Source organism: Pinus tabuliformis, chromosome J (genome assembly GCF_031772625.1).
Source record: "Pinus tabuliformis cultivar Carrire ecotype Pingquan chromosome J, CPIR1, whole genome shotgun sequence".
Lineage (NCBI taxonomy): Eukaryota > Viridiplantae > Streptophyta > Pinopsida > Pinales > Pinaceae > Pinus > Pinus tabuliformis.
In genome coordinates this window covers 214,522,035-214,550,031 of record NC_142295.1, presented here as the reverse complement: position 1 = coordinate 214,550,031, position 27,997 = coordinate 214,522,035, and the positions used below count along the sequence as shown (strand labels likewise).

Below are 27,997 nucleotides of genomic sequence, written 5' to 3'. Positions count from 1 at the left end.
AGGACTTTGTTTTGAAGGTGTCAAGATACAGTTGTTGGGTTCAACGGGCAGATTATAACGAGGGATCAATGCTTCTAAGTCAAGAAGAATTATTTGCCAAACAATTTGAAAATTAGAACAAAACCTTTACAAATGTGATAGAAAACATGGAAGCATGGGTGTCATCAAATGCAGTAAATAGGAAAAGGAATAGCAAATCCAAAGATGAAAAGGTAGTCAAGGAAACAAGGATTGAAGATGAAAACCATAAACAAACTTTCTAGGGCGAATTGAGAAAAGCCACACCCGTTGAAAATGAAGTTATCATAGGTTCACCCCAACAGGTTGGAACGAGAGTTTGAGATTGTTGTCGCACAAAGTGTCTAGTCACCGCGACAATGCTCAGAGTAACGGCTGTCACTCTAATCCTTACTCACTCCGTTTAGAGCCTCTCCTAAACAAGTCAAGGGGGGTAGTCCCTCAGGTGAATGGATGAAAGTAGCCTATGGAACACGGGCTCTAGGAGATTTTAATGATGAACAGCTTCATGAATTTAAAGCCAGTCTTGGTCAATTCACATAGATGGATTAAAATAAGACACCATTACAAGATATAAATGACTACAGACCAGTGCCTTTAATATTTGCATTAACCATAGACTAAATAAAACAAGTTATCCAGAACAATTTTCCAATATGTGACAAATAGTGACAACCTGAATGATCAATGTAAACGCCCAAAACTGCAATATGCAAGAGATCCAGATTTAAAATGATTTTCATTAATTGCCCAAATCTAGAATTTAATTAACTTTCTCCTATAGCCAATATAGATTTTGAAACACTCGTCGCATTTTGACCATAGAAAAAGCATGAAAATGCATTTAATCACCAAATAGCAACAAGGAACTTTAAATTAGAATTTTGATTATTCATTGGGCAATAACTTGAATGAAGAAATCAAAATCTTTTAATGTGACGGAATTAAAATAAATCAGAGGGTTAAAAATTAAAATTTTAATAAGCCATATGCCACATTAAAATATTAAATGTGAAAGCGCAAATCCCTTTTTATTTTATTTCCCTAGTCACCAGGATTAAAAAAAAAATAGATTTTTTATATTTTAGATTTTAGAAAAAGTAAATAAATTTTTAGATTTTTTTAATTAAGAAAAATAAAAATAAAAATCCAAAATAAAGGGAAATCACAAAAATAAAAAATAAAATCATAAATAAAAGCAAAATGAAATCAAAATAATGAAAATAAAACAAATCGAAAGTCAAGCAAAACAACAATAAAAAAAAATCAAATCAAAATAAAGAAATCAACAAAGAGAAATATAATGAAATGATTTAATGAGAAACCTAAAACCTAGAGTAAGAAAAATGAAATTAAAAAAAATATAACTCAACAAACAAAAGGAAACCAAATCGAAATTAAAAAAATGAATCTAACTAACGCAAAGAATAAAAATCAAATATTAAACTAACCTAAATCTAGACTAATTCATCACAAACAAACAAAAAAAATCAAATACGTTGTTTTTGTGTTTGTCGTGTTATGCAGGTCTGGCGGCGGAATGGAAACAAGAACGGATGCTTGACGGGCATCGAAATGGAGCAGTGGGGAGAGGATGAAGGAGAAGATGCGGACAGGGTTCTGCAAGCAAAGTAGAGGTGAAGGGACGCGGAAAAGCGGATTGATGGAAAAGAGCTGCGTGGAGAGGAGGGTGAAGGTGTCTAGGTAGCATCGAAGAAGATGGCATCGACGACAGCAGGAGCTGGGGAAGAGGACGTGAGTAGGGAGAGAATGTGGGAGCACAGCGAGGGCAAGTGAGGGTGAGGTTTAGCAAGGTGAGTTGAGAGTGAAAAGACAAGGGTAGAGGGAGACTGCAGCGACAAAAGGATGCGCGGATCAGTTGCAGGGATAGTGAATTTGTTGTGATAGGGCTGCAGAGGGACAAGGAGAAATGATGACAGCAATGGGGAGCAGAGGGAAGGACGGTTGCAGGCCAAGAGGGAGCTCAGGTAGCAGAAATGGCTGCGGGCAGGGAGAAGATGCAGCAGAAAACGGAAATCCCCAGGCAAACCCTCAAAATGCAGACAGAGAGAAACCCAGCAGAAGAAAACAACAGCCGAAAAACCCAAAAAATTTCCAGAAAACCTTGATTAAAATGTTATATTTCTGCTTAAGATTTACCAATGAAACCCTTAAAAAATTAAAATATTTCTAGAAAAAAAAATCTTTTGAAAACCTTGGACTGCAAAATCTATCCCTGCAAAATTATGCAAACAGAACCCCAAAGATCCAAATCTTACCCTCCAAGACCTATATCTGGACTCTACATGGGTTTCTTCCTCAGATTTGTCGTTGCACGACAACAATAAAACACCCAAACGATATATACAAAAGCCCAGAAAAACCCAAGTTAGAAAACCAAAACTAATTGCAGATGTATGCACAGGAAAGACAGATCTATCAGATCTGGGGAGTGTGATTCTGACTTCGCTTCCAGTTCTGATAATCTAAGGCTTTCAACAGCTAGATTCATCAATTTCGCACATAAAAAATTAAACTTTTTAAATTTTAACAGAGGTGCTTAGCTCAAAACCCTTCATGCATCACGAGTAAAATTCTTATGATAAGCCCGGGATTAAATTCAGCTGGGCTCTTCAGAAAACACGAATCGGGAGTTGGTTGGTCCAACTAAAAACTTCCCCAAACGCCCGATGATCTAAAAAGTCAAAACTTTCCTGCAAAACTCAATTCAGCAATCAAAATAGAGCGACAAAACAATAATAAAACTCAGACAAATAAAGATACCTGCTATTATGTTCAGAATTTAGATTATTATTAAAACCCCAGCGACTGAGCAAGATACTTGTACTCAAATCACTCTTCAGAAGCTATCATCAATGGCTAAAGAAAAATTACGCATGAAAAACGACACATCTTACAGTATTTCCATGAAGAGTAACACCGACGAAGATTAACCCCAAAGATTTTCTTTATTATTCAAAAAAAATTACACGAGAGCTTTTCGCTTAGCACACGACTCAAAGGTCGGATCTATTGACTGATGAATGACTTCATATTTAAAGATAAATCTTCCAACAGCTAGTTTGAGTGATCTTCGTCAAAGCAATCTCGACTATTAATGAGGATCAAAATTTATTTTAATCTCATCCGTCGAAATTTTAAATTATTGAGGAAATTCAAATTTTTCAATTAAATGCATTTTAATTGATTCAAAAATGAAATTTTTGAATTAATTTCCTCAAAATTTTGACTGACTTAACCCTAGGGATCAAAGGCTTAAAATTTATCAAAATAATTAATTTACCTTAGTCCCTGAACCTCTTAAAATTTAATTTTTAAGGACCGACGCATTTAGCCTTTGGAGAATTTAAATTTACCTAGGACCTAAAATTAATTAAATTTATGGCTTAGGGTTTTAATTAATTTTTGCAAAAAAAAATAATTAGTTAATCTATGAGGGGATAAATTATTTTTCCAACCCTCAAGACACTTTACATCATGATTTTCATATTTTTTACATCTCAAGGGAGAAAACCCATTTGTAAAAGACCCTCATAGACTACCCATTTCTACAACAAATATAATCCAGCAGACCAAGCAATTTGTAATAAAATAACCTAACCAAATAGTTAGGATTATTCCCAAATCACTTTTACATAGACTTGATTTAGAACACTAGGACTCCCCTAAGATCCTAGTGACAAAATCCATTCCGTCTTTGGGGTAAGACTGAAGGAAAACTCTGCCAACCATCTAAGAATGGATCGGTGAGACAAAAAACCTCCCAAAATGTAGATCGTCACCAGAAAAGTAGGTTTACCTACGCAATTACATACATGACACGGATCTGCTAAGATTATTTACATTATACACATGCAGAAAGGGTTTACATAATAACATAATGAGCAAGCTGATGATGATAGCTAGACGGCACGGACACATCGATCAAGCATTATCCCTTTTGCAAAAAAAAGGGGTGTACTGCTATGGGTCGTTGACACGTAGTGGTCAACAGGGATGAAAGGGAATCAGAAATTGCTACAGAATGTTTGTCATCACTTAGCGAGATTGTTGAGTTAGATGATGAGTACAAAGAAAATCATGAGGCCACAATAGTTGATGATTCCCAAGAGGTGTGCAAAGATGATAACACACAAGTGGTCGATGGTGCAAACTCAGTCCCATCAGTTGATGAGGTAAATGTTGCTCACAAGTCTACTTATGCCTATAACTTGGAAAACCAATTGAAGATGGACACAGACAAGATTAGGGCAGCCACGAGGCAATATGATGATACACTGGTATTGGTGATAGATTATTGTTGGAGAAGTGCAGTGGCACATGACAGTTTAGGAGGAGAGCCTTCACTTGCAGATTTTTAGACTCTCAGGAAGGCATTGGTAGAGATGAAATCTAACTACCTATACCTCCTTTCAGATAGAGATCACCTACTCATGCTTACTGAGATATATCATGATGCACTAGTAGGGAAAGAGGAGGAAGTCGATAGGCTTACTTATGAGCTTGATATTTCCCAGGAGTCCTTGAAGAGCACTCAGATGGCCCTTCAAGAATTAGAGTTGCAAGTTGACCAACTTTGTATGGAGTTGAATTGTGTACATTCTTCTATGGAAACCATCACACAAGAGGATGTTAGGGACACTCATGATTTGATAGAGGAGCCTCCTGTGATAATGGAGCACGAGGAGCACCCAAATGAACTGACACTTGCAGAGAGGCATGTTCCAGAGGTTTCTGATTATACACCCACGGGATGTAGATATAGATATATTTCAGATGAGGATACATCCATTTGGGATCCAGGTTTAGTTGACACGAGTGGAGTGGATACTGGAGACCCTAGTTGGCATTGGGATCCAGGTGGGGTTTTCAATCATTTACCAGGTATGAAGGATGACTATGGCGTTGACAGGGTGATTGGCCCAATGACCAAGCATTCATGTTCCTTCACACTTCCATCAGAGTTATGGTCAATGCTAGTGGCGAGTTGGTTTGATGCAGGAGTGTGTATAGTTCGAGAGATGTCTTGGCACATCATTCATGCATGCAGTCGCAGGGTGGTCAACACGCCCCGGTAGGAGTTATTCAGATGGGATGACATTTGTATGCCACCAGGAAAATGTTGATTTTTGGTAGCATCGAATGTGCTCTAAGTCTCAAAATTTGCAGGGAGGCTTAAACACGTACATTCTCCAATACCCAGAAATCGTTTTGGGAAATTCCACCCAGAGATAGTTTTATTAAAATAATTAATTGTTTTTAATGGGACACTAAGTCTAAACTTAGGAAATTAAAATAATTAATGGGTATTAATCTAAACTGTGGCTTATTCAGATGGGATGGCATTTGTATGCCACCAGGAAAATGTTGATTTCCAGTAGCATCGGATGTGCTCTAAGTCTCAAAATTTGTAGGGAGGCTTAAACACATGCATTCTCCAATACCCAGAAATCATTTTGGGAAATTCCACCCAGAGACAGTTTTATTAAAATAATTTATTGTTTTTAATGGGACACTAAGTCTAAACTTAGGAAATTAAAATAATTAATAGGTATTAATCTAAACTGTGGGTGTAACTTCTAGAAGAAGGCGAGGATCAAGCCAAAATGATCTAAGCCATTGATTAGAAGTTAATCTAAGTCGTTGGTTGTCCAACAGAAAGATATAACAAGAGGCTTGAGGGGCTCTTAGAGAACACACATAGCAAAGATCAGAAGTTCGATATTCATGGGCCAGAGAGTACAAGGCAAAGAGGACATAACGACATCCAGAGAGAGGCTGACACTGGCCCAAGCAGTGCTGACGCAGTGGCAGCGTAGAGCCTAGAGGGAGATCGAATTTCCTGCTGAGGAAATCGAGTTTCAAAAGCCGATAGTCGAGGTGTGAGACCAGGAGGCTAGAAATCGAAGTTTTTGGGCTACAGAGGATTAGAAGGAAGAGCAGGGCAGTCACCAGCAGGGGTGACAGAGAGACTGCGTAGGGTTGACGCAGTTTTGCGCAGAGGCTAATGCAGTTCGCACGCAGAGCCTCTTTCTAGCGAGATCAGGGTCAGATTCTTCCAGTGATAGGGTGAGAGCATCTCACTACTTGTTTTGTCCAGTTTTTCTCTGTATCGGATAGTCAGTTGGGCATCCAATGAATTGTACTCAGAAATTACTACTGCTTAATAATAAACCCTCAGTTGTTGCACCGGTTTTCCCGCATTGGGTTTTTCCGGGGACATTTGTCCAAAAATAACTATGTAGATGTGTTGTATCTCTTTCCTGTTCAGTTTCTTGTTTTCGCGTATAATTTAATTAAGTGAAGGCTGCAGTTGTATTTACTTCGATATTTACAGTAGAACACCGTAAATAACTTGCATGAATTAACAAGTATGAGAAGTAACATCAGTTTACTGCAGTAGGGATTCCGGGTTTTGGAATTTTCACATGGTATCAGAGTTGTAGGTGAAGCAAGAAGAGCAGAGCCGGAAGACCCAACGTTGAAGGAAGAAGGGAATTCGAAATTCCTATAGCAGCAGCAATTCAAATCCCCAAAGGGTTTACACTGTTCAGGCTAGGAGGGCTAGATTTTCGTGGTAAGTCTCTCTCTGAGCGAGTCGGTGGAGAGGTAAGATTTCCAAATTGAAATCTATCAGTGGCAAAGGAAGCAGTGCAGCAAAAGCTTCAGCGAAGAGGGGTTCTCTAGTGGGACACAGTTTTTTGCAGGCAGTTGTTGGGCAGAAAGACATCAGAGGGAAGAGAGAGACACGGTTGAGGGAATTCTTCCTCAAAGGACTTCCAGCCAAGGAGTCTGAATTCTCACTAGCTGAGCAGCAACGGAGAGGGGCAGATCTACAAGCTCCAGAAGGGAGTGCGTAGGCCAGTCTAGTGCTGCGCAGAGGAGAGAGGAGGCTATTCGACTTTTTCGATTGGCAGAGATGGCAGCCAGTGGACTGAGAGATCAAGATAGGTTGGATGGGGCATCCAACTATGTGATCTAGAAGGCAAGGATGTCATGCCTTCTGGATGAACATTTTCTCAAAGTCTACATCGACAGTGTGGTAGCTGAGCCCGCGGATCCAGATCCGCTCAAGAAGTACAAGGGAGAAATGGCGAAGACAAAAAAAATGATCCTCGATGGAGTGAAGGATCATATAGTCTGTCACATTGCTGGCAGAAACACTGCCAAGGAGATGTGGGATGCATTGTCGACGTTGTATCAAGGATCTTCCGAGCAGCGGAAGATGTACTTGGAGTAGAAGATGAGATCTATGCAGATGCAGAAGGGGGAATGCATTGATCCGTTCCTTGCAAAGCTTCAGGAGACCCAAGATGAATTGGCAGTTGTGGGGTCAACACCTCAAGGTTTTGAGATGGTAAGACTAGCCCTAAATTCAGTATCTGAGGAGTGGCAAGTCTTTGTTCAAAGCATCCTGGGCAGGGCGACTTTGCCAAATTGGGATGAGATGTGGGCAGCTCTTAAGAAAGAGGAGTTGAGGAGGGACTTGATCAAAGTGTAAACTTGATGGAAGCAGCAGTAGTGGGTCGAAGCCCAAGGAGGAGAAAGAGAATGCAACCCTCGCATCCAAGGGGCAGCAGGAGCAACGAAATAAGAAGAAAGATGTTTCGAAGATCAAATGCTTAAAGTGTGGTGAACTCGGTCACTACGCAACACAATGTCCTCTTAGAAAGAAGGACAAAAATGAGAAGCATGATCTGAAAGTTGCAGCGATGAAGATTGAGGAGGATGAGTTTTCCACGACAACCGAGATACCTCCAAGAGGGAGGTGGGCTAATTTAGAGTTGTAGTTTGAAAGAGCTACAGATGGGCAGGATCCTTAGGGAGCCCACCTCTCGGATTTGCTACAGGAGCCCAAATCAGAAGTATCAGGATGGACTAGTGTCAGTTGGTGCAAAGGAGAATCGGAGAGACAGTTGCAAAGGCTAGTAGCGCCAAAAACTAAGCAACGCAGGGCAGAGTTGGCATCAGTGCAAATGGCACAGAGCAGAGATAAGCAGCAGCGCATAGGCTTCAAAGGGTCAGCGTAGAGACTAGCAACAGTCAAAACTCCAGCAACGAGTTACATCATAATGAACACTTGTTCAGTAATTTGATGCTTTTTCATTGTTGATGCAGTAGCAGCAACAATTGGAGAAGATTGCAGTGTTGATTCAGTATTGGCAGTGCCAGTGCCAGTAGCAGCACGGATGCAGAATTGAGAGGGAGTTGTAATACGGGTGCAGTATTCATAGTGGCAGGGTCAATAGCAGTACAGATGCAACATTTGTGTAGTAGTTGGTGGACACGATGTCAGACATCAGCAGCGCAGAAGGAGATGTTACAAGACAGAGTGATGCTTCAGCTAGTTACATTACTAGAACACATTCCTCACTAAGAGGGAGTGTTGATTTCTGGTAGCATCGAATGTGCTCTAAGTCTCAAAATTTGCAAGGAGGCTTAAACACATGCATTCTCCAATACCTAGAAATCGCTTTGGGAAATTCCACCCGGAGACAGTTTTATAAAATAATTAATTGTTTTTAATGGGACCCTAAGTCTAAACTTAGGAAATTAAAATAATTAATGGGTATTAATCTAAACTATGAGTGTAACTTCTAGAAGAAGACGAGGATCAAGCCAAAATGATCTAAGCTGTTGATTAGAAGTTAATATGGGTTGTTGGTTGTCCAACAGAAAGATATAAGAAGAGGCTTCAGGGGCACTTGGAGAACACACAGAGCAAAGATCAAAAGGTCAATTTTCTGAAGCAAAGCAACTGCCATAGAGATTTTCGATAGTGATCTTTTGCAGAGAGGGGCAGGGATAGTATCTGGTGAGGAGTCTTTTCCTAGGCCAAAGAGTACATGGCAGAGAGAACATAACGACATTCAAAGAGAGGCTTACACTGGCCCACGCAGTGCTGAAGCAGTCATTCAAAGAGAGGCTTACACTGGCCCAAGCAGTGCTGAAGCAGTGGCAGCGCAGAGCCTAGAGGGAGATCGAATTTCCTGCTGAGGAAATCGAGTTTCAAAAGTCGGGAGCCGGGGTGTGAGACCGGGAGGCTGGAAATCAAAGTTTCTAGGCAGCAGAGGATCCGAAGGAAGAGCAACGCAGTCCCCAATAGAGGTGACGCAGAGACTGCGTAGGGTTGACGCAGTTTTGCGCAGAGGCTGACGCAGAAGGGATGCAGAGCCTCTTTCCAGCGAGATTAGGGTCAGATTCTTCCAGTGACAGGGTGAGAGCATCTCACTACTTGTTTTGTCCAGTTTTTCTCTGTATCGGATAGCCAGTTGGGCATCCAACGAACTATACTCAGAAACTACTACTGCTTAATAATAAACCCTAAGCTGTTGCACCGGTTTTCCCGCATTGGGTTTTTCCGGGGACATTTGTCCAAAAATAACTTTGTAGATGAGTTGTATCTCTTTCTTGTTCAGTTTCTTGTTTCTGCATATAATTTAATTAAGTGAACGCTGCAGTTGTATTTACTTCAATATTTATAGTGGAACACTGTAAATAACTTGCATGAATTAACAAGTAGGAGAAGTAACAACAGTTTACTGCAGTAGGGATTCTGGGTTTAGGAATTTTCACAACAAAGTGGTATGTGGGGATGATGTTCTTCCATTGGTGTATTGGTCACATGAGCCACCGAGGATCTACACAATAGTGACATCCCCATTATAGCATGTGAGGAGTCATACCACTCAGGTCTACCAGGACAGAGGAGATACGACTCACGTCATGATAGGTCCACTAGCAAGATGACAAATACATTGGCCCATAGGGGATTCCAGACGATACAAGGTGTGTCAGCAGCAGACAAGGATAGCCAGGGGATATGCCATTGTGTGCAAGGGTATGTAGAGGAGTACAATGATGCATGGTTTTATGCAAGGGTGTATGGTGATGAACAGCGAGATCTCAGAGCATTACTTCTGGGAGACAGATTGATTGGGACATCGGGCGTACCAATGGGCCTATCTTAACCGGGATCGATGAGTGGATGGTGTGAAAATTTTTGAATCTAACAAACCAAAAATCCTACTGCAGTGACCTGATTTGCATTACCAACTTGTGTTCTTCATTTTAACAAGTTATTTTCAAAAATATTCAGAAAATATTAATGCAAAATTGCAAATACACTGCAACCTACACCAATATACAAAGCAAGTACTGAAAAAATGAGACAACCACACAAAGGACACACTTATTTTAGGAATAAACGTCCCCGGAAAAACCCAATGTGGAAAAAATGGTGCAGCAAATATGAGGGTTTCATTATTACACGGATTACTGAATACAACTAGGGTGCCAAATTCGGCTCACCCAGCAGAAAATAAACCCGGCAGAAGTACCTCTATCTAGAGACAAATATTTTGGCGGATCCAACAACTGGATGAACAAACCCCACTGGTGATTGTGTTGTCCCTAGTGCTGTGCAACGATGGCTGCTCCCAGCTCTGCGTTGGAACTGTGTCACCCTCCCAGTGAGCCTTCCCGACTCAGAAATTGATCTATTGAACGAATGCCCAATCTGCCTCACAGAAACCCCAGCGCTGCTTCTAAGTGACTGCGTCAGCCCTCCAACCTCTACGTCACCCTCCTGGAGCTGCGTTGTCTCTCTCTGTTATGCATTCTCGGCCTTGGACGAAAGTCCCGATGCCGAACTACCCCTCTCTGCAATAGAATCTTACTTTGAAATTCTCAGCAAACCACACCCCAGAATTTCGATCTACCTCAAGTGTTTCTCTCCCTGTTTGTGTTCTCCAACTGACCCCAAGCCTTCCTTTATATTTTTCCTGTTGAGAAATCAACAATCGTGATCTAATCTCTAATCAACGGCTAAGATTAAATTAGACTTGATCCTCATCATTTAGAAGCTTCTCATCCATATTTACATTAATTCACTTTAATTATTTTAATTTCCTAAGTTTTAACTTAGGCACCATTAAAAATAATTAATTATCGAGTAACATGCACTCCTGGTGGAATTTCTCCAAATGATTTCTGGGTCTTGGAGATCTCATGTGTTCCAACCCCTCCACAAAATTTTGGAGCCAGAGCACATCCGATGCTACCCAAAAATCAACAAATGGATGAGCGTCAAGGAGCATTGCATTCCTTGAAGTTTGATCTTCAATTGCAGCATCACTTGATTAGAGTCAAAGAGCAGGATACTCGCAAGACTACCCATGGGTATCCATATGGGTTCTTGATTTCGCGTTTGGGATTGACCCATGCATCAATCATTTTCTAATTTGGCATACTGTTGCAGAGGCTTCTGTTGTTGCTCTTTGACGCTCTCATCACATATAGCAAGACACATGGGTGTCACCTAAGATAGTTGGGTGAGACACAGTGCATCATGGATAAGATAATGACCTCTCAGCTGAGGCATATGGTAGGAGCGTGAGTTGACAGATACATGATTAGGGATGGTGTGACCCACTGCAGAGGTAGCATATGTCCCACCCCTGAGTACACACTTAGGGATATGATCAGGAGAGAGTTGCATGACACACCTTCGGTAGGACATTTCGAGGCATTGTACGAGCATGGGGCACAGTGGATGGTAGGCCTCTTTTACATGAAGGCATGTGGGCTCCAGGCAGTAATTGAGTACACCAAGAGACAAGATAACATAGTCTGATGTGTGATTAGGCAAGAGCAAGGCAGTTTAGCATGCACCAAATTGATTCATGATACATGGTGTCCATCTATTGGTTGCATATAGGGATTAGTGGTGGGGCACAGATGGGCGGCAACAGTTAGCAGTGCTTTGTCACAGCAGTTAGTTACAATCAAAGTAGAACAGCGGCAACATGGTAGTTTCCTTTTGAGATTAGCATGGGACCTTGGCATTATAATACTTGACAGCTCAACCACCATTATGGGTGAATTGGTCTTTACAGGGGAAGATCACTCAGCCACCATTATTAGGTGACTTCAATTTAGCGGAGGGTGTTTCACTTCTCAGTGATTCATTGGGGGTCTCAGAGGTGGTAGTGGTTAGTTCCTGTGAGCGAGGATCCTTTTTAGCAGGTTTTGGAAGGTACTTTTAGGAGCTCACTCGTGAGGTGCACGAGATTGGTTTTCTGGGAGAGAAGCTTCTTAAGGAGTTGGTCAGACTTTCACATTATCAAGACGCTCTACTTATTGGCAGTATGCAAAGGGCCTCTAGTGTCTATTCCTTGTTGGTGAGTGAGTGGAGCAAGAGATGCTTCACAATGACTAGGATGGTTTGGGACCCTAGTATTCATTTGGATCAACTTGTGGAGCGACAACATGCGATGGCATTGCTTGAGGGCAAGCAATTTTGGGGAGGGGAGACTGTAATGTCCCCAAATTTTGGATTAATAGGCGAGGTGGTTAGGAGGGTTTTCCAGAGCTTGTGTCAGCCTGGTCATAGGAGCAAGATTACTCCATTGGTGGGCCCAGAGGGTTTTAGAGGAGTTTTATGGGTCCGACTAGGATCGCTTACCATATTTCATCATCGAGATCAATTCCGCATGGTTTGCTCTTGGTTCCGTTGCATTCCAACAATTTTCGTAAAATGGCATTAATAACAGGCATATTTTAATTATTTATGCTTAAGGTGTTGTTTCAAGTTGATTACTTGGAGAAACACCTTAGTGTAATAGCTCATTGGAATTGGGGTGAAAAGATCTACAGGGCAGAATGATAAAAGGGGGCTTTGGGTGGCCAGTGTGACCATAAAGGCGAATTAAGCATTTTCCAGCATTAAAAGTGACTTTAATTAATTTATAAAAGTCACTTTATTAAATAAAGAAAGGAAAAGTGCTTTTAAATATTTAATTGGAGGGAAAAGGTAAGTGAGTTATAAAAAAAACAAAAGAAAAGAAAAAAGGGGAAGGTGAAGGTGAAAAGACAACCCTAAACTCATTAAATAAGGAAAATGAGGAGACTCTCCTCATTCGTGCATTGTGTGAGTTTGAAGAGAGAGCTCTTGGAGAGAGTTTGAAGAGAAAGCTGAGGGCTTTGGAACCCTAGCTGTCGTAGCAAACTTCGGTGTTGCAACTAGACCCCCTAGTCTGGATGTGAGAGTGAAGTCATTCAGATTTCACCATTGAGCTTCAATGGAGAATAGGATTTTCGAGAAATAAAGAGGTATACTAGTGTTCCGGTTGATTTTATGGTCTCATTAGTTATTTTCCATCTCATTGTGACAGGCTGGGAGATACCAATGAAGCCACTGTTGGGGTCAATTTGATAGTCAAATCTCATACAGCCAAAGGAAATCGAATGTCTGGTGCCATAAGACAAGTTTTGGAGCTTGAATAGACCCAAATCCTTCATTTCCTTGCTGGTCGAAGTTCCATAGTTGAGACACAAATTTTAATGAAGAGGAGGGAGGTTGAATTCCCTCCCATTTTCTGCTAGAGGTTCTCTTCCTGCTAGGAACATTTTGCTGCCATTTTTGGGGTCGTTTTGCTGTCTACATGAGCAAGTCTAGCCGCTATTTGGGTGTCCCAAAGCTGATGTGTGTTGGGGCTGCATATTGTCTATAGAGGTGTTCGATTTTGTGTCTATTTGGAGCTGCATTGGGATGAGAGCCTCTGCTGGTGATTTGGACAGGCTGTGGACTCTTTATGGTGACCAAATCTGCTAGTTATACCCATCTATCAGCTGCTGGTTAAGTGTGTCTCTATACCTGGGAGTTCTGGTTTGATTTCCTGTACCTGGGCATTATCTTGGTCTTCCAACAAAGCTGGTATATTATTCAAAGAGGGCTGCTATCTATTTATGTTCTGCCTGCTGTTTGCTGCCACTACTTATCAGGTTCTTACTGCTGTCTAATTCACTATATACTCAGATCTTGAATGTGAGAAGGCTGTTTGTGGATTATATTATTATTGTATCAACTGTGTAATTATTTCTTAGTCACTAAAAGGAGTATATTTGTGATTTGAGAAGTCTGTTGGTTCATGTTAGTCATTGGATGCAATGCCCAGAAGTTAAAAAATGTAAAGTGAACACCTACAACAGTGTGTAGACAACATGTTTGAAGAAATTCATCACTGAATACTCAAACCATAACTCAGAAATTTTTAAGAAAAACTAGCAGTGTTACAGTTTTGTATCTTACAAAAAACCCTTTCCAAATTCTTCTTCTATTAGATTGTCATCAAATGTTCAGCAGAGAGATACATAGTCCAAGTACATCAACTAGTCAAAAGGTCAAAGCCTTGACCAACCAAATTATCCAACCAAGATCCAATCAATTATGAGCAGAAAAGTCAAATCTGGTCAAACTTCAATTCTGCAATTTTTCAGTCAAAGTCAACAGCAATCAATGCTGCCCTAACCAGTCAATGGTCAATTTGCTCCAAAAGGTTCAGTCAAACAGTCAAAGAATGCAGCCTCTTATGCTCAATCAAACCTGGTCAAAATAGCCCTTAAATTCTGTCCACATATTTGGTCAGTCAAAGTTTGACCTGCATAAACCCTAGCCATACTTCTGCAGTCGATGCTGGTCAAAAGGCTCAAAGAATTTCGGTCAAAGTCCAAATCAACTCAGCCTCCCAAAACATGTCCAAAACAAGTCAAACTCTTCCAAGTCAATGCTGGCCAAAACAGTCCCAAAGAAAGTCAATGTTGGTCAACAGAAGTGCCTCTCTCTCCTTCGCACATATGAACTTGGACATGCAATTCTCAGAGTTGTACAAAGTTACAAACCAATCAAATGAAGAGATGATGCGATGTGAGATGCCTCCAAGAGAAGTGACTTTAGGTGTATTTGTATGCGGTTGATGAGGTCGAATCTCCTTGCCCAGGCCGAGTTGTACTTTTTGTGTAGTTATGGTTCCAAATTAAAAAAATATCTTTTCTTGTGCAAATTAAATTCTTCCAAGAGCTAGTAGGGTCTCCATAGGAAGAGGAGGGCTTCCCCAAAAAGGGAATTTCTCCCTGAGCTGCCAAATTTTAACAATACCCTCCATTAGGCTAGAACACAAACACACAATTTTAGGTATATCCATACCACAGACACATGATAGAGAATATTACAATTTAATTGTTCCCCTAGATACTCTTAGAGGACATAATACCAATGGAGGTAGTGTGTAGTATCTCAAACCATTGCGTTGCCCTATTTTGACATTATCCAATAACCACATAAATATAGTGGTAGGCAATTATATTGCTGATTGAATGTTATGTTTCACCTATTAGCTATTGACTAGGTGGCAGGTTCTCTACGCAAGTTGACCAAGTGGGTCTAGTGAACACGTTGCTAGATTAACTAGATTGTTTTAAGAGGACTAGTTCATCTTAAATGCACTATATGATTGTCAACAATCTAGAAGAGAATACAGCATCAAACGATATTCAAAAGAATATTACTTACCAATATTGAATCTTCATAATACAAAATCTACCAGCATTATATTCTATGGTGAAAAGCTAAGATATTTAGTGTAGTCATTAGAATAGTTATCTGAAAATTCTTAGTTAGTGCATATATTTTGACAATATGTGAGAGAAATCAATTGAATATTTCCTTTAGGCCACTAATATGTGAAGTTCTACGTACTTCAGACTGTATATAAAAATTTCAGTCAACCCACTAGCCCCTTGACATTGTCACAAAGTTCAACTTTATAATAACAATATAAATAAAGAGATAAATATAACACAGAAAGAATAAACAAGTTTCCAAAACAAATTAGTTGGCCAGTTGCAAAAACTCCTTTGTTTCCATATCGCATATACAAGAATCATAGCTAGAACTATAATTTACCAAAAAGTATTCATTTGAGTTCTAACAACAAAATAGATGTTTAGGTCATACAGAAAGTTAAAAGCTCTACCTGTTGGAGTGTCTTCACAGCTCGTTCATTTGCAGCTTGATATTTTTCAACCTGATAAAAGAAACAAGATTATGGAAACTTGCTGAAAACATTTTGGATGAGACTCTACATATTACTTGACCTTTCTGTATATTATGGAAACTTACTGAAAACATTTTGGATGAGACTCTGCATATTACTTGACCTTTCTGTATCCATCATTATTCTCAATTATTAATTGTAAGCATTGCATTAGTTAAAAAGCAACAAAGTTGAAAAGGCGATAACAAAACATTTTCTTTCTTGTTCATATCAAGATTGTTAAATTTCCTTGAAACTCTGCAACTACTTAGATGAATAACTAAAAATAAGGCAACTAAAACTGAAACCAGATTTACTTTCACCAAGATACAGAGTTCCTTGACAATTTGTAGGCAGCGAAATAAAACACCAGAGATAAAAACACAATCACACAAATTGACACGCTTGTTTACCCAGAAAACCAAAAACAGAGATCCTGTTATCTTTGTTGTGCTATTTTATTGATTGTTCTTGAGCAATTGGATCTATTACAAAGCAATCTGTCTCTGAGAAAGTGTTATGCTTCTTCTCACAAATCTCAGCTGATACAATTAATCTGAGCTTGCATTGATCACTGCTTGATCTTGGCCCTCTAGCACGCAACGGTTCCTCTGCTGAATAGCCTTGACTTGCCCTGCAAATCCCCTAATGATCCTTCTCCTTGATCTTTGTGCATGACATCCCCTATTTCCTTGCGCACTAGGTCCCTATTTCCTAGCTCACAAGAGGCTCCTAAATCCTAGCGCAAATCTGCCCCTATTTCTTAGCGCACAAGTCCCTATTTTCTTGAGCGCTGGAGGCTCCTATTCTCTTGCGCACTTGTCACTTGCTACTTCTTAAGACACGAGCTCCTCAAATCTGCGCACAATCTCCTAAATCCTTGCGTACTTGTGATCTTTTATTTCTTAGGACACAAGCTCTCAAATCTGCGCTCTCCACAATCAAAGATGATCTCACAAACTTGTGAATTGTCTTATGAATTCGCGTGCCTTCGTCCTTCTCTTTATAGATCCAATTCGAGCATGCAAGTGGCCTGCTCAATTTAGAAGCTCAAGTTATGATTGCGAGTTGATTGAGAGTTCAATTGATTCTCTCTCCAATCAACACTTAGAGTCTCAACTCTTTCTCCCTTCAATCAACATTGAAGACTAACTCACTCTAACTGAACATGTAACTGCCACCACGTTTTGTAGTCAAATTGATGAAGACTCCACTCAACTAAAGCTCCAACTCTACGTATGCCATCTTGATGATTATTTCTGTAAACTGGAAATAAACTCATCCTAACTGAAGTATAACTCATGAGCTCACATTCATACTAAAAGAAAGACAAATCAAGGTCTTCACAGGCTAAGGCACAAGCTAGAAATCCTTTACTCACTACATTTTCAACAAAGATTTCCAATGCATTGACCCACTTCTACACCTCTATTAATGAGAGAATCATTAAGGGTCAATATAGGCTATCAACTAGCATGTCAGCAACCAAAACCACCAATTCACTTGACCTGATTGCCTCTCGTTACATAACTATCAATATGCTACATATATAATGATATTGTCAGAATAACTTTTGCAAGCGATAAGGCCTAAGCATCAATAATTATCCCCCAAGTCTGACAAGATAAACATGCCTACACGTATGTGAAGTCACAAGACACATCACTCCATAACCATGACTAAGTATTTTCATGAAATAATTGTATTATAATTCATCCATTTTAAAAACAGCAATGGTTTATGTGAAGTCATAAGACACATCACAACATTCCCATGACTAAGTATTTTCATGAAATAATTGTAGCATAATTCACCCATGTTAAAAGCAGCAACAATTTCATTGAAAGAATTTGGTTGGAATGTTTAATGATTTCGATGTTTCGTTGATAAAAGTATTGAGTCCTCGTCAACCACAAATTATGATCAATAAAGTTTGGAAGCTTTTAAGATGATTAGTTAGGTCATTTCTCATAATGATGTTGTGTGTAAAGGTTCCCCATATACTTTATCTTTGAAGTCTTTGACAATGTTAGTTACTTCCTCTTCAAAAACAATATGAAAGAAAAAGAACATAAGACAATTGTAGACTTTTCAACTCTGATAAGCCACTAAAGGACAACTAGGTTGGTGAAAGTGGGGTAATGTTATAGCTCCCATCAGGGAGCAATTCTTAAAAGAAGTGGTCAGCATACTCCTCCAAGGGACCGTTAATTAGCAGAGCCCTCATAGTCATTAAATCAGCCCAGGTAGTACATGACCAAGATAAAGTATATACTAAATCAGGCCAGGTAGTACATGACCAAGATGAAGTATCTATGTTGCAGGAAATGTTGGTCCCAAGGGTGTTTCTGGGCTGAAACAAAACTGAAACGTGGAAATGTGTTTCAAGTCGTATTGGCATGTTTCACATGGGGGAAATGTGGCCCAATGCAGCCTGAAACACATTTCCAGGTCGTACGACCGCTTCTCCACCATTAAGTTGTAATTTTCCGCTTTTTTTTTTGTTTTTATTATTTTATTGGGCAAATAAAATATCTTTTGGATGCTTCTAGACAGCTCTTGCGAGTTATAAAAAGACTCTCACCTCATTCCCTCATCACACGAATTGAGCAAGTCGTTTTACTTGGAAACAAATAATTTTAGCAAAGAGAAAAGAGGAAGAGAGCAATGGTTTTAGTGAGGGCATTTTCAACGGTGAGCAAAGGAGATTTCAGCAGCAAGAGAAAGAGATTTCACAAGCAGATTTGGAGTGCGGAGTTTCCAGCTACGACATTCTTGGTTTTTGGCTTAGCTATAGCCATATTTCTCGTCTTTTTTGGCTTCAGCTACAAAAAATAAATTTAGGTAAGAAGCATTAATTTTCTTAGTTTTTTCCCACTATTTCTTCTATTTTTCGAGGGTTTATGCTTCCAAATATATGAAAAACGTTTTTTCTTTACAGATTTGTTTTTTTTAATTTTTTTTGCAGCAATGGCTTCCAACCAAGGTGCAAGTTCAAGCCCCAAGTCCAACCCAAGGGCTGAATATTATCCTCTTTGGAGGCATGTTCAGAAGCTTCAAAAATGTGGAGGTGGTGGCTCATGGGAATGGCGATGTAATCTTTGCAGTAATTCGTACAAGGGCTCCTACCCAAGAGTAAAGGTACATCTTTTGCATGGAGGAGGATAGGGGATTTTCGTTTGCACAAAAACAACAGACCCATCGGCAAGGAGGGCATATCAAAGAGAGCAAGATGAGGCAGATGGAATTAAAAGAAGGCATGAAGAGCTTAGTCAAGCTACTCCTCAAGCTCCACCAAACATTGAGCCAAGGATTGTAGTTGAAGCAAGGAAGAGGAGAGCCACTCAACAACATGAACAACCACCATCCAAAAATACCAAAGGGGCATCCGCTTCAGTTCAAGATAGCAGAATTGCTAAATTGGTGAATGTGCAAGCGAGAGAAGAAACTGATTCCAGAGTGGCTAGGTGCATCTATGCATGTGGTATCCCATTCAATGTTGTTCGCTCTCCTTACTGACAAGATATGATAAGGGCAATTAACAAAGCTCCTTAAGGGTACAAGGGACCCAACTATGAGAAAAGAAAAATTCAGCTTCTTAAAAATGAGAAGGAGATTGTGGAGGATATCTTATCACCAATTCGATCTTCCTGGAGTAGCTCTGGGGTTACCATAGTCTCAGATGGAAGGACAGATACAAGGTGCAGACCATTGATAAATAGCATTGACACTTCACCCAAAGGAGCAATGTTTTTAAAGGTGGAAGACTGCTCAGGAGAGGTAAAAGATGCATAGTTAATTGTTGATGTTATTATAAAATCTATTGAACAAAAAAGACCTAATAGGGTGGTGCAAGTTATCACAGATAATGCACCAGTTTGCAAAGTTGCAGGTTTAATTATTGAGGGGAGGTATGACCACATCTTTTGGACACCCTGCATTGTCCATAATCTAAATTTGATCATAGAGGAGATCGACAATAATGTTCCATGGATAAAGGAAATCACAGGGGAAGCAAGGGAGATTGTTAAATTCATCACCAACCACCACCAATATCAAGCAATATTTTAAGAGTACTCCAAATTGGAGTTGTTAAAAGTTGCTGAGACAAGATATGCCTCAAACTTCCTAATGTTGCACCGCCTTGTTGAGGTTAAGCAAGCATTAGTTTCTATGGTGGTGAGTCAACTTTGGGCTGAGTGGAGACAAGCAAATTCAGAGCGGGGATATATGGTGCGTAGATTGTGCCTTGATGAGGACTGGTGGAGCAAGATAGGTTTCTTGCTAAAGTTCACAACCCCTGCATTTGAGCTTCTTCGGAATGCTGACACTGACCAACCTTTCTTAAGAAAGGTATATGATGGCATGGATTCCATGGTTGACAAAACTATGTAAATCATTTTACAAAGGTCTCCACAGCTGTTGTTTGTTGATGATCATTGTTGTTAGGTGGAACAATTTCAACAATCCATTGCACACTTTAGCACATGCCTTGAACCCCAAATTTTATGATGAGGAGCTTATTGCTCAAAGCAATGGGAAGAGGAAGGCACCCCATAACGATAGAGAGCTGACTAATGGGATGAAAAAATCCATTATGAGAATGTTTACACAGGGAGGTGAAGGAAGAAAGTGTCAATTTTGCTGCAATATTAGATGATTATTCAAATATATTAGCTTTGGAGGAGAGACACACCACGAATCCAGTTAGGTGGTGGATTTGTCATGGAGCAAATGGTGTACATTTGCAAAACCTTGCCATTCGTGTTCTTTCACAAGTGGCAAGCTCTTCATCAGCGAAAAGGAATTGGAGCACCTATGGTTTTATTCATTCTGTGAAGCGCAACAGGTTGGGCTCACAGAAGGCAGGATCTTGTTTATGTGCAGTCCAACCTTCACCTTGCATCTCATAGGGGTCCATGTTGAAATTTCTAAGTCTAACCCGTTAGAAACTTTCCTGCCCTATCTGGTTTATTTCACCTACTTGTTTAATTACTGAACAAGTTATTTAACCATATAAATACTGAAATAAACACAATGCAATCTCAACCATCTACAGATCATCAATAGAGAAACACACAAGGGACACTGTTATTTTTGGACAATCGTCCCCGAAAAAACCCAACTTGGGAAAATCGGTGCAGCAGTTCAGAGAGTTTTATTATTAAGCAGATTTTCTTGAGTACAACCGGGTGCCCAACTGGCTCACCCGACAGAGAAATCTATCTGGTAGTAGTACCTCTCTTCGAAAGCAAATATTTTGAAAGTCTGCTCCACGAAACTCTCTCCAACGCCTCTCTGAGGCTCTGCGTCAGCCCTCCTGGCCTCAGCGTCAGCCTGAAACCCTCTGTGTCAGCCCTCTGATGCTCTACGCAACTTTTCTGGCCCTCCGCGTCACCTATGTAGCCTCTGTGTCACTCACGCAAGCCCTTTGGCCCTCTGCGCAGTCACTGCTAGCCTCTGCGTGGTTCCTGTTGGCTCTGCGTCTGCCTCTCTGCCTCCACGCTGGTCTACCGGCACTCTCTCTGTCTCTCTTCTATGCACTCACTGCCCCTCGCTGCAACTCTGATCACTAGTTCGATTTCTCTTAGCAAACCCCGCTCTAGAAAATCGAACTGACTGATCACTCTGGTGTGTCTCCAACTAACCCTCAAGCCTCCTCTTATACTTTTTTTGTTGAGTCTTCAACGGCCGAGATTACATCTCTAATCAACGGCTAAGATTAGTTTTGGCTTGATCCATGTCATTTAGAACCTTTTAACCTAGTTTTATATTAATACCCATTAATATTCTTATTTTCCTAAGTTTAGACTTAGGAACACATTAAAAATATTAATTATTTTAATATCTTCTTCACCGGGTAGAATTTCCCCAAACCATTTCTGCGTCTTGGAGATCTCATGTGCTTTAGCCTCTCCACCAATTTTCATAGCTAAAGCACATCCGATGCTACCCCAAATCAACACTCCCTCTTAGCGAGGAATGTGCTCTAGTAATACTCCACCACTAAGCATCACCTTGATCATCCGGCACCGGTACCTATGCCGATGCTTGGTCTTCCTGCCCAACATCCTCTACACTGTTGCATCCTGTACTGCTGCCCATGGCTCATGGTTTGGGGAGATTGATGGTTTAGATCAAGGACCTAACTACTCTTTGGCACACTTGTCTAGGGTAAATGCATTATTACATGGACTTAGGACAATCCAATAAGATCTCTCTCTTGACTCCATTTTCCCTAGTTTGGATTGGCACTAGTTTTGGTCCACCCATCCATCTACTTCTAAAGTTAATCATACATTTTCCTAAGGAAACCCCTTAGCACTAGAGGAGAGCCACCATAAAGTAATAGAGGGGGCTATTATAGTGATAGTTGGTAACCCTTTTGTAGTGCCCCTAGGCTCTTACTTGTGCTTTAATACTTTATCAAATAAAGTGAGGGTTTGGGTGGCAACACTCGCTTTCCTAAGGTTGTATTTTGAGACCACTTTCCAATTCTATAATGGACAATTATACCATTGTAGATATTGTCAAGTTATGCACCTATGCAACCCAAACGTCCTCAATATTTTCCAAATCATATTGGCCTTTGCCCTAGCATGATTGTCTTACTATTGACAAATATACATAAGTTGTGCATTAATATCCTTGCCCCTCTCTTAATTTTAGCTATAAATTTAATGAATTTTGCTCCCTTTAGTTCTTGCAATATGAATTCCCCAAAAGGTCCTTGGGATCTATCTCAATATGTAGGAAAAAAAGAGAGCAAGAATAGCATGATTGACAATGTTAAAGAAACTTTAAATTCACATAAGATTGGCAATGTTTTCAAAGAAACAATGGACCATTCACATCTTCGACCCTCAAAGTTCTGAACTATAATTGAGAATCCACCATATCATCAAGAAGATAACAAACCTATATGTAAAGCAAATTTTAGCCATATTTTTCATAAAAATTCTCCATCATCTTATTCATTATTTTAACTCGTTGTTCACCTAAAACACAACCCTAAACATCTCTGTGCACTTTCTACATTTTTATTAAATACTTAAATATTGTTCCTATAGCAAAGGGAAATTATACCATTGCAGATATCGGTCAGTCCTAGACATATACAATCGAAATGTATTTGATGTGTTCCATATGATATTGCCCTACTAAGTGCCCATGGGGCATAGAATAGACGGTGACAGGGTGTTCTATTAAGGCACTCTATGGTGAAAAGGTCACCGGTTCAAAACTCTGTGGGCAAAAATCTAGCTATGTTAAAGGTCGGTGCGGCACAAGCCAGGCATAACCCTCAAGTGATTTTGACAGCTTAGATGCCCCTGGGTCGCAGTTACTTGAGCCCAATGTTTTAAAAATCGGTCGGTTTAAACCGGTAACTGGTCAAACCGGCCGGTTCACTAGCCCACCGGGTCAAACTGGCAGAAAAACCCGGTTTGACCCCTCCCTTCACCAAAAAATTAGAAAAACCGGTCCTAACCGGCCGATTTAGGATGGAACCGACCAATTCCATCATAAACCAGTTGGTTTATTGCTAGGGCAACCATAAACCCCACATAATGCATTTTTTTGAGTTTTGAAGCTGTTTTGAGGGAAATTCGGGGTTGTTTTCCTGCAAATATAGTCCCTCCAAGAAAAACATGCCTACCCTCTCATTTTCTTGACACATCTCAACCCTAGCAATGTTGGCAATTAATGGTAATGTTAAATTCTTAAAGTAAAAGTGACATTTCCTTTAATTTTCATTTTCATCCTTTTACTTAAATTTTTAACATTACCATGAAATGACTCAGGATGTTTGAGAGTGGTTTCGACCTCGTTGGATTTCATATATAGAAACTAGAATTTTAGATTTCACTCAAAATTCAGTAGACTTAATGGTTTTCAGGATTTCATAGTTTGGGGGTTTGCAATGTTTCCATTTGATTCTATCATGCGTGAGGGTATGAGATTGGCATTTGATCAAGAGCATGAAGCCCTTTAAGAACCTTGATGTTGGTGGCATTGATTGTTGAACTTTGTTGATGTTGGTGGTATTGATTGTTGAACTCCTCTACCATGTCCTTAACAAGAATGCACTCTTCACTCAAAGGAAAACAACTGGTTAGGCATGCTAATCTTTTTCTACCACATTATAAGGTTGAGGAGATGAACCCTTCACTCAAACCAAAATCATTGGTTAGGCATGTTAAACCTTTTCAATTTCTATCATGTTATAAGGTTGAGCAATCCAAGTCTAAAGACTTTGAGCTAGATGATGTTTATGTATCTCTTGTTGATGATGTTTATGTATTTCAAGTAGCGTTGAATCAATGATGAGTTTCATGAGTGACCATGTTGATCAGTGATTTGTAGTTTTGATGTCTATTTTTGCTACTACTACTAAAGTTGTAGAGGAGTTTTAGGAGTCCTCAAACTCTTAGCCATATTATTTATGTAGCTCATGTTGATGACCTCTTGTCTAGTAGTGGTGATGAGTTTGATCATGATGAAGAGTGATCATGTTGTTGATCACTGATACGTAGACTTGTAGTAGGTCAGTGACCCCATCGCTTAGAGCATTGTTTTCGGACTCTAGAGGCCATTTAAAGCGTCATTGATTATGTATTTCGTTGCGGATATGTATTGCACTCGATGCCATTTTGATATATTCACCTTTACATGGTATATAGATGAGAAAACCTTGCATATTTTGTTTCTATTGGCTTGGAATCATAGTTTTAAATCTTAAAAATAGTTTTTTTCATTAAAAATTAATCATTTAATGTATTTTTTAAAAATCGGTTCGTTTAGACCTGACCAGTCCCGATTCGACCGGTTCTAGTTCGAAACCCAGTTCATTAGGTAGACCGGTCCAGTGATCGGTTCCGGTTTTTAAAACATTGCTCAAGCCATAGGTTAGGTGTGCCAATTATCTCAGGACTCACATTACCTAACAAACAAAACAAAACAAAAAAATATTGCCCTACTAAGTATGAATACACTGGTGACTGAACTATACTTCTTTATTATCGAGACACTCATGTTTGATGATTAGGTCATAATTTTTTACAAAAAATGTTGAAAGAAGTCATTGTGAATAAAAATAAGCTTTCTTCTTTAATTGTGCATAAAAATAAGACAAAGACATTTGCACTTGAAATGGCACATGCAAGCAAAACATTTACTTCATATAATCTCTGAAGACTCGAAGATATATAAATTGAGCCCATAGGAGGTTGTATAGCAACAAGCAGCAAGATGATAAAGATTGTATTCATGCAGAGATCTGGGTTCAATACCCCCAACGTAGGTGCGGATGAGGCCAGCTATAACAAATGGTCATTCTGATGGCATAAATATGCCCCTCATAGTGTAGCAACATGGCCAAAGGGTAAACTGGGTCTGGTTCTCAAACTAGCATTGTCATCAAGGATAAATCTGCATAGCCGTATCACTTTCAATGCATCACTTTCACTGCTTTATATGGTTCTGCCCTAATTGTAATTGGAAATAGACATCTAAATATTTAAGCATGTCAACAAATTTGTTTTTATTTGCTTAAGACAAATAGTCCTCTAATATAATGACCTTAATAAGCATTCGATGGCCCCCCATACTATATATCCTCCCATGAGCCCACTATTAAATACCTTCAAATTGTATTGGGCTAAATGGACTAGAGATAACAATGTCCATTGTCTATTTTGAGGAACACAATGGAACATTATTTAAAAGGCTATTCACTCTAATTGTAATTGAAAATAATCTACTGCAATTAGGAAATTGCGAGGGAGGAGAAAGGTGAAGAACGTACAGTATCCGCGGCAGTGAATATCCAGCGCTCCCGATGGGAAGAAGTAAGAAAATCCCCCATTGTGAATTTTAAAACAGTTATAAAGGAACTGCCAAATTTTATCTCCTAAACTGTCCGTAAATTTCTATGGACTGTATCTTCAAAGCGCTCGTTTCCTCCTTACTTTATATCTTCATACCCTGCTGAAAATTCCCAAGAAACAACGTCCGCCGGTTCACGCAGAGATTTGGGTTCAATACCCCCAATGTAGGTGCGGATGCGGCCAGCTATAACAAATGGTCATTCTGATGGCATAAATATGCCCCTCATAGTGTAGCAACATGGCCAAAGAGTAAACTGAGTCTGATTCTCAAACTAGCATTGTCATCAAGGGTAAATCCGCATAGTCGTATCACCTTCACTAGGGTAAATCCGCATTGTCGTATCACCTTCACTGCTTTATATGGTCCTGACCTAATTTTCACGCCAACACTTTAATTATGCTAATAAATGGAGTGTGGAAATTCCGCATCGGTTAATCGGATACAATGATAACAACCGATAAATTCGGGTGTAAAAAAATAGAGTTTCACGCTCGACGACCCACTTTGTGAGGAACTCGACAAAATGTGGAATGCGCGGAATCCGCGTGCAGCAGAGACAACGTACCCACAGAATTTTGATATAAAGGCAAAATTACAGATCATTGCAGAGGCAGCGAGAGCTACTAGTAAACTGAGACCTCGGAGGTAGCAACGTTTGCGGCATTTGTTGAGGAAGGAGAAACAAAAATACGTTTCACGTCTATGTCAGTTGGCATCTCCGTTATCTTCATCATTTTTCTCTCGAACAAGATTAAATTTAAATAGCTACTGCAATATAAAGTAATTAATTTAGTAATTTAGCGTTTAATAATATTTGCAAATTGGAGTTTATAATATTTGCTTCGATAATTATAAAAATCATAATTTATGCCGTAAAACTGCTTCTGGTTGGCTAAGAGCTCGTCTTTCTCGGACGTAAGGAAACAGGTTAACGGCCCAAGACCCAGGAGTGAAAGCCTGCTCCCTTACGGACCACCAGCGGGTTATTACAGGTGGCGTGGTTTTCCTTGATAACGGTGATGAGTCAAACCGACATTCGCGGATAGCAGCCAGAGATGGCTGTCCTCACTGTTGGTTTGACACCTGAGTTTGATAGGTTTTGCCACCTTCGGAAAAAAAAAAAAAAGGTTGTTATTGGTTTTTAGGAGTGATAACTGTGTAGTTAGAGGATGTGCATTGTTTATATATGAGATACATTTTATTTTTTTAAAACAACCAATCAAAGTTGTTAAATTAATATTCAATTTTTTTTATTTGGTTCAAGATTTATTAGTGATTCTATGAACCATTGTGTCAACCTGAGTTCATTTCTTTTTATTTCTATTATGTTTCCCTAATCCTATTTGTTAGGGAGGCTTCACTTATTTTTGTGTTTCACATCACATAATTGAAGATGATCACTATGGTTTATGACAATTATTTTTTCACATCACATAATTGAAGATGATCACTATGGTTTATGACAATTATTTTTCTTTGAATACTTTTTGGGATTAAGTATCCAATTTTTTTGGGAATATAAATGTCAATTAGTTTTACTAGTTTTTGACAAATTTATTGTTATATTAATTATAGATATTTTTTTCCCAAATTTGGATCTTCTCTCCAATTAGTTAATAGTTGTAATGAATATGATGTCAAATATCATAAGGGACTTGGTTGGTGACGTTAGGCATAGAGATGCCAACACTTATATGTGTTTGTTCTCTCTCATTTCCACCTCTACATAATATGTAGCTCTTTTATACAATTCTTCATGTTCATTCTTTTAATGACGTAGCCTATATAGAAGGTCGTCGACCTCGACTCTCTATGCATGAGAATTGTAAATTTCATAGTCCAAAGTTAACTCCTCATGCCAGATAAGTTGAAGATTTGATAGCCTTCAATTTTTATACACATCTTAGGCCACTATTCTTTCTTTCTTATTTTGAAAATCATTATAACCCCATGTCTAAAAGGCTATATTTTGTATTAGTAATTGAACTAACAAATTTCTAGATAAATTGTGGGGAATAGTTAACACCCCATATACCTTTATGTTGCAACTTCATTCCAACAAATATCAATTGTGAATTTGCCTTAAAACCTCAATGGTATCTAATGAACAATGTGGTCGACTACTTCTTACTATAGATCCTATGGTACAAGGGGGCCAAGACAAAGTCACATATGTTAGAATCTTTTTCTTTATT

At 39.4% G+C, this 27,997-nt stretch overlaps 1 protein-coding gene across 3 annotated transcripts in view; it reads right to left on the bottom strand.

Moving 5' to 3' along the window:
• The window catches only part of CYCH;1 (cyclin H;1), a 321,281-nt gene extending 294,780 nt beyond the window's left edge, over nucleotides 1-26,501 (bottom strand). The window contains exons 1-2 of one of the 3 annotated variants that reach the window (XM_089377498.1): nucleotides 25,720-26,501; nucleotides 15,855-15,905 (exon numbers count right to left, since the gene is read on the bottom strand). In XM_089377498.1, the coding sequence (XP_089233624.1) occupies nucleotides 15,855-15,905; nucleotides 25,720-25,779 (111 nt within the window). In that variant the 5' untranslated portion in view covers nucleotides 25,780-26,501. The remainder of the gene's footprint in view (nucleotides 1-15,854; nucleotides 15,906-25,719) is intronic. The other 2 variants (XM_089377500.1, XM_089377499.1) reach the window with 2 other exon arrangements.
• Nucleotides 26,502-27,997: the final 1,496 nt, after the last annotated feature.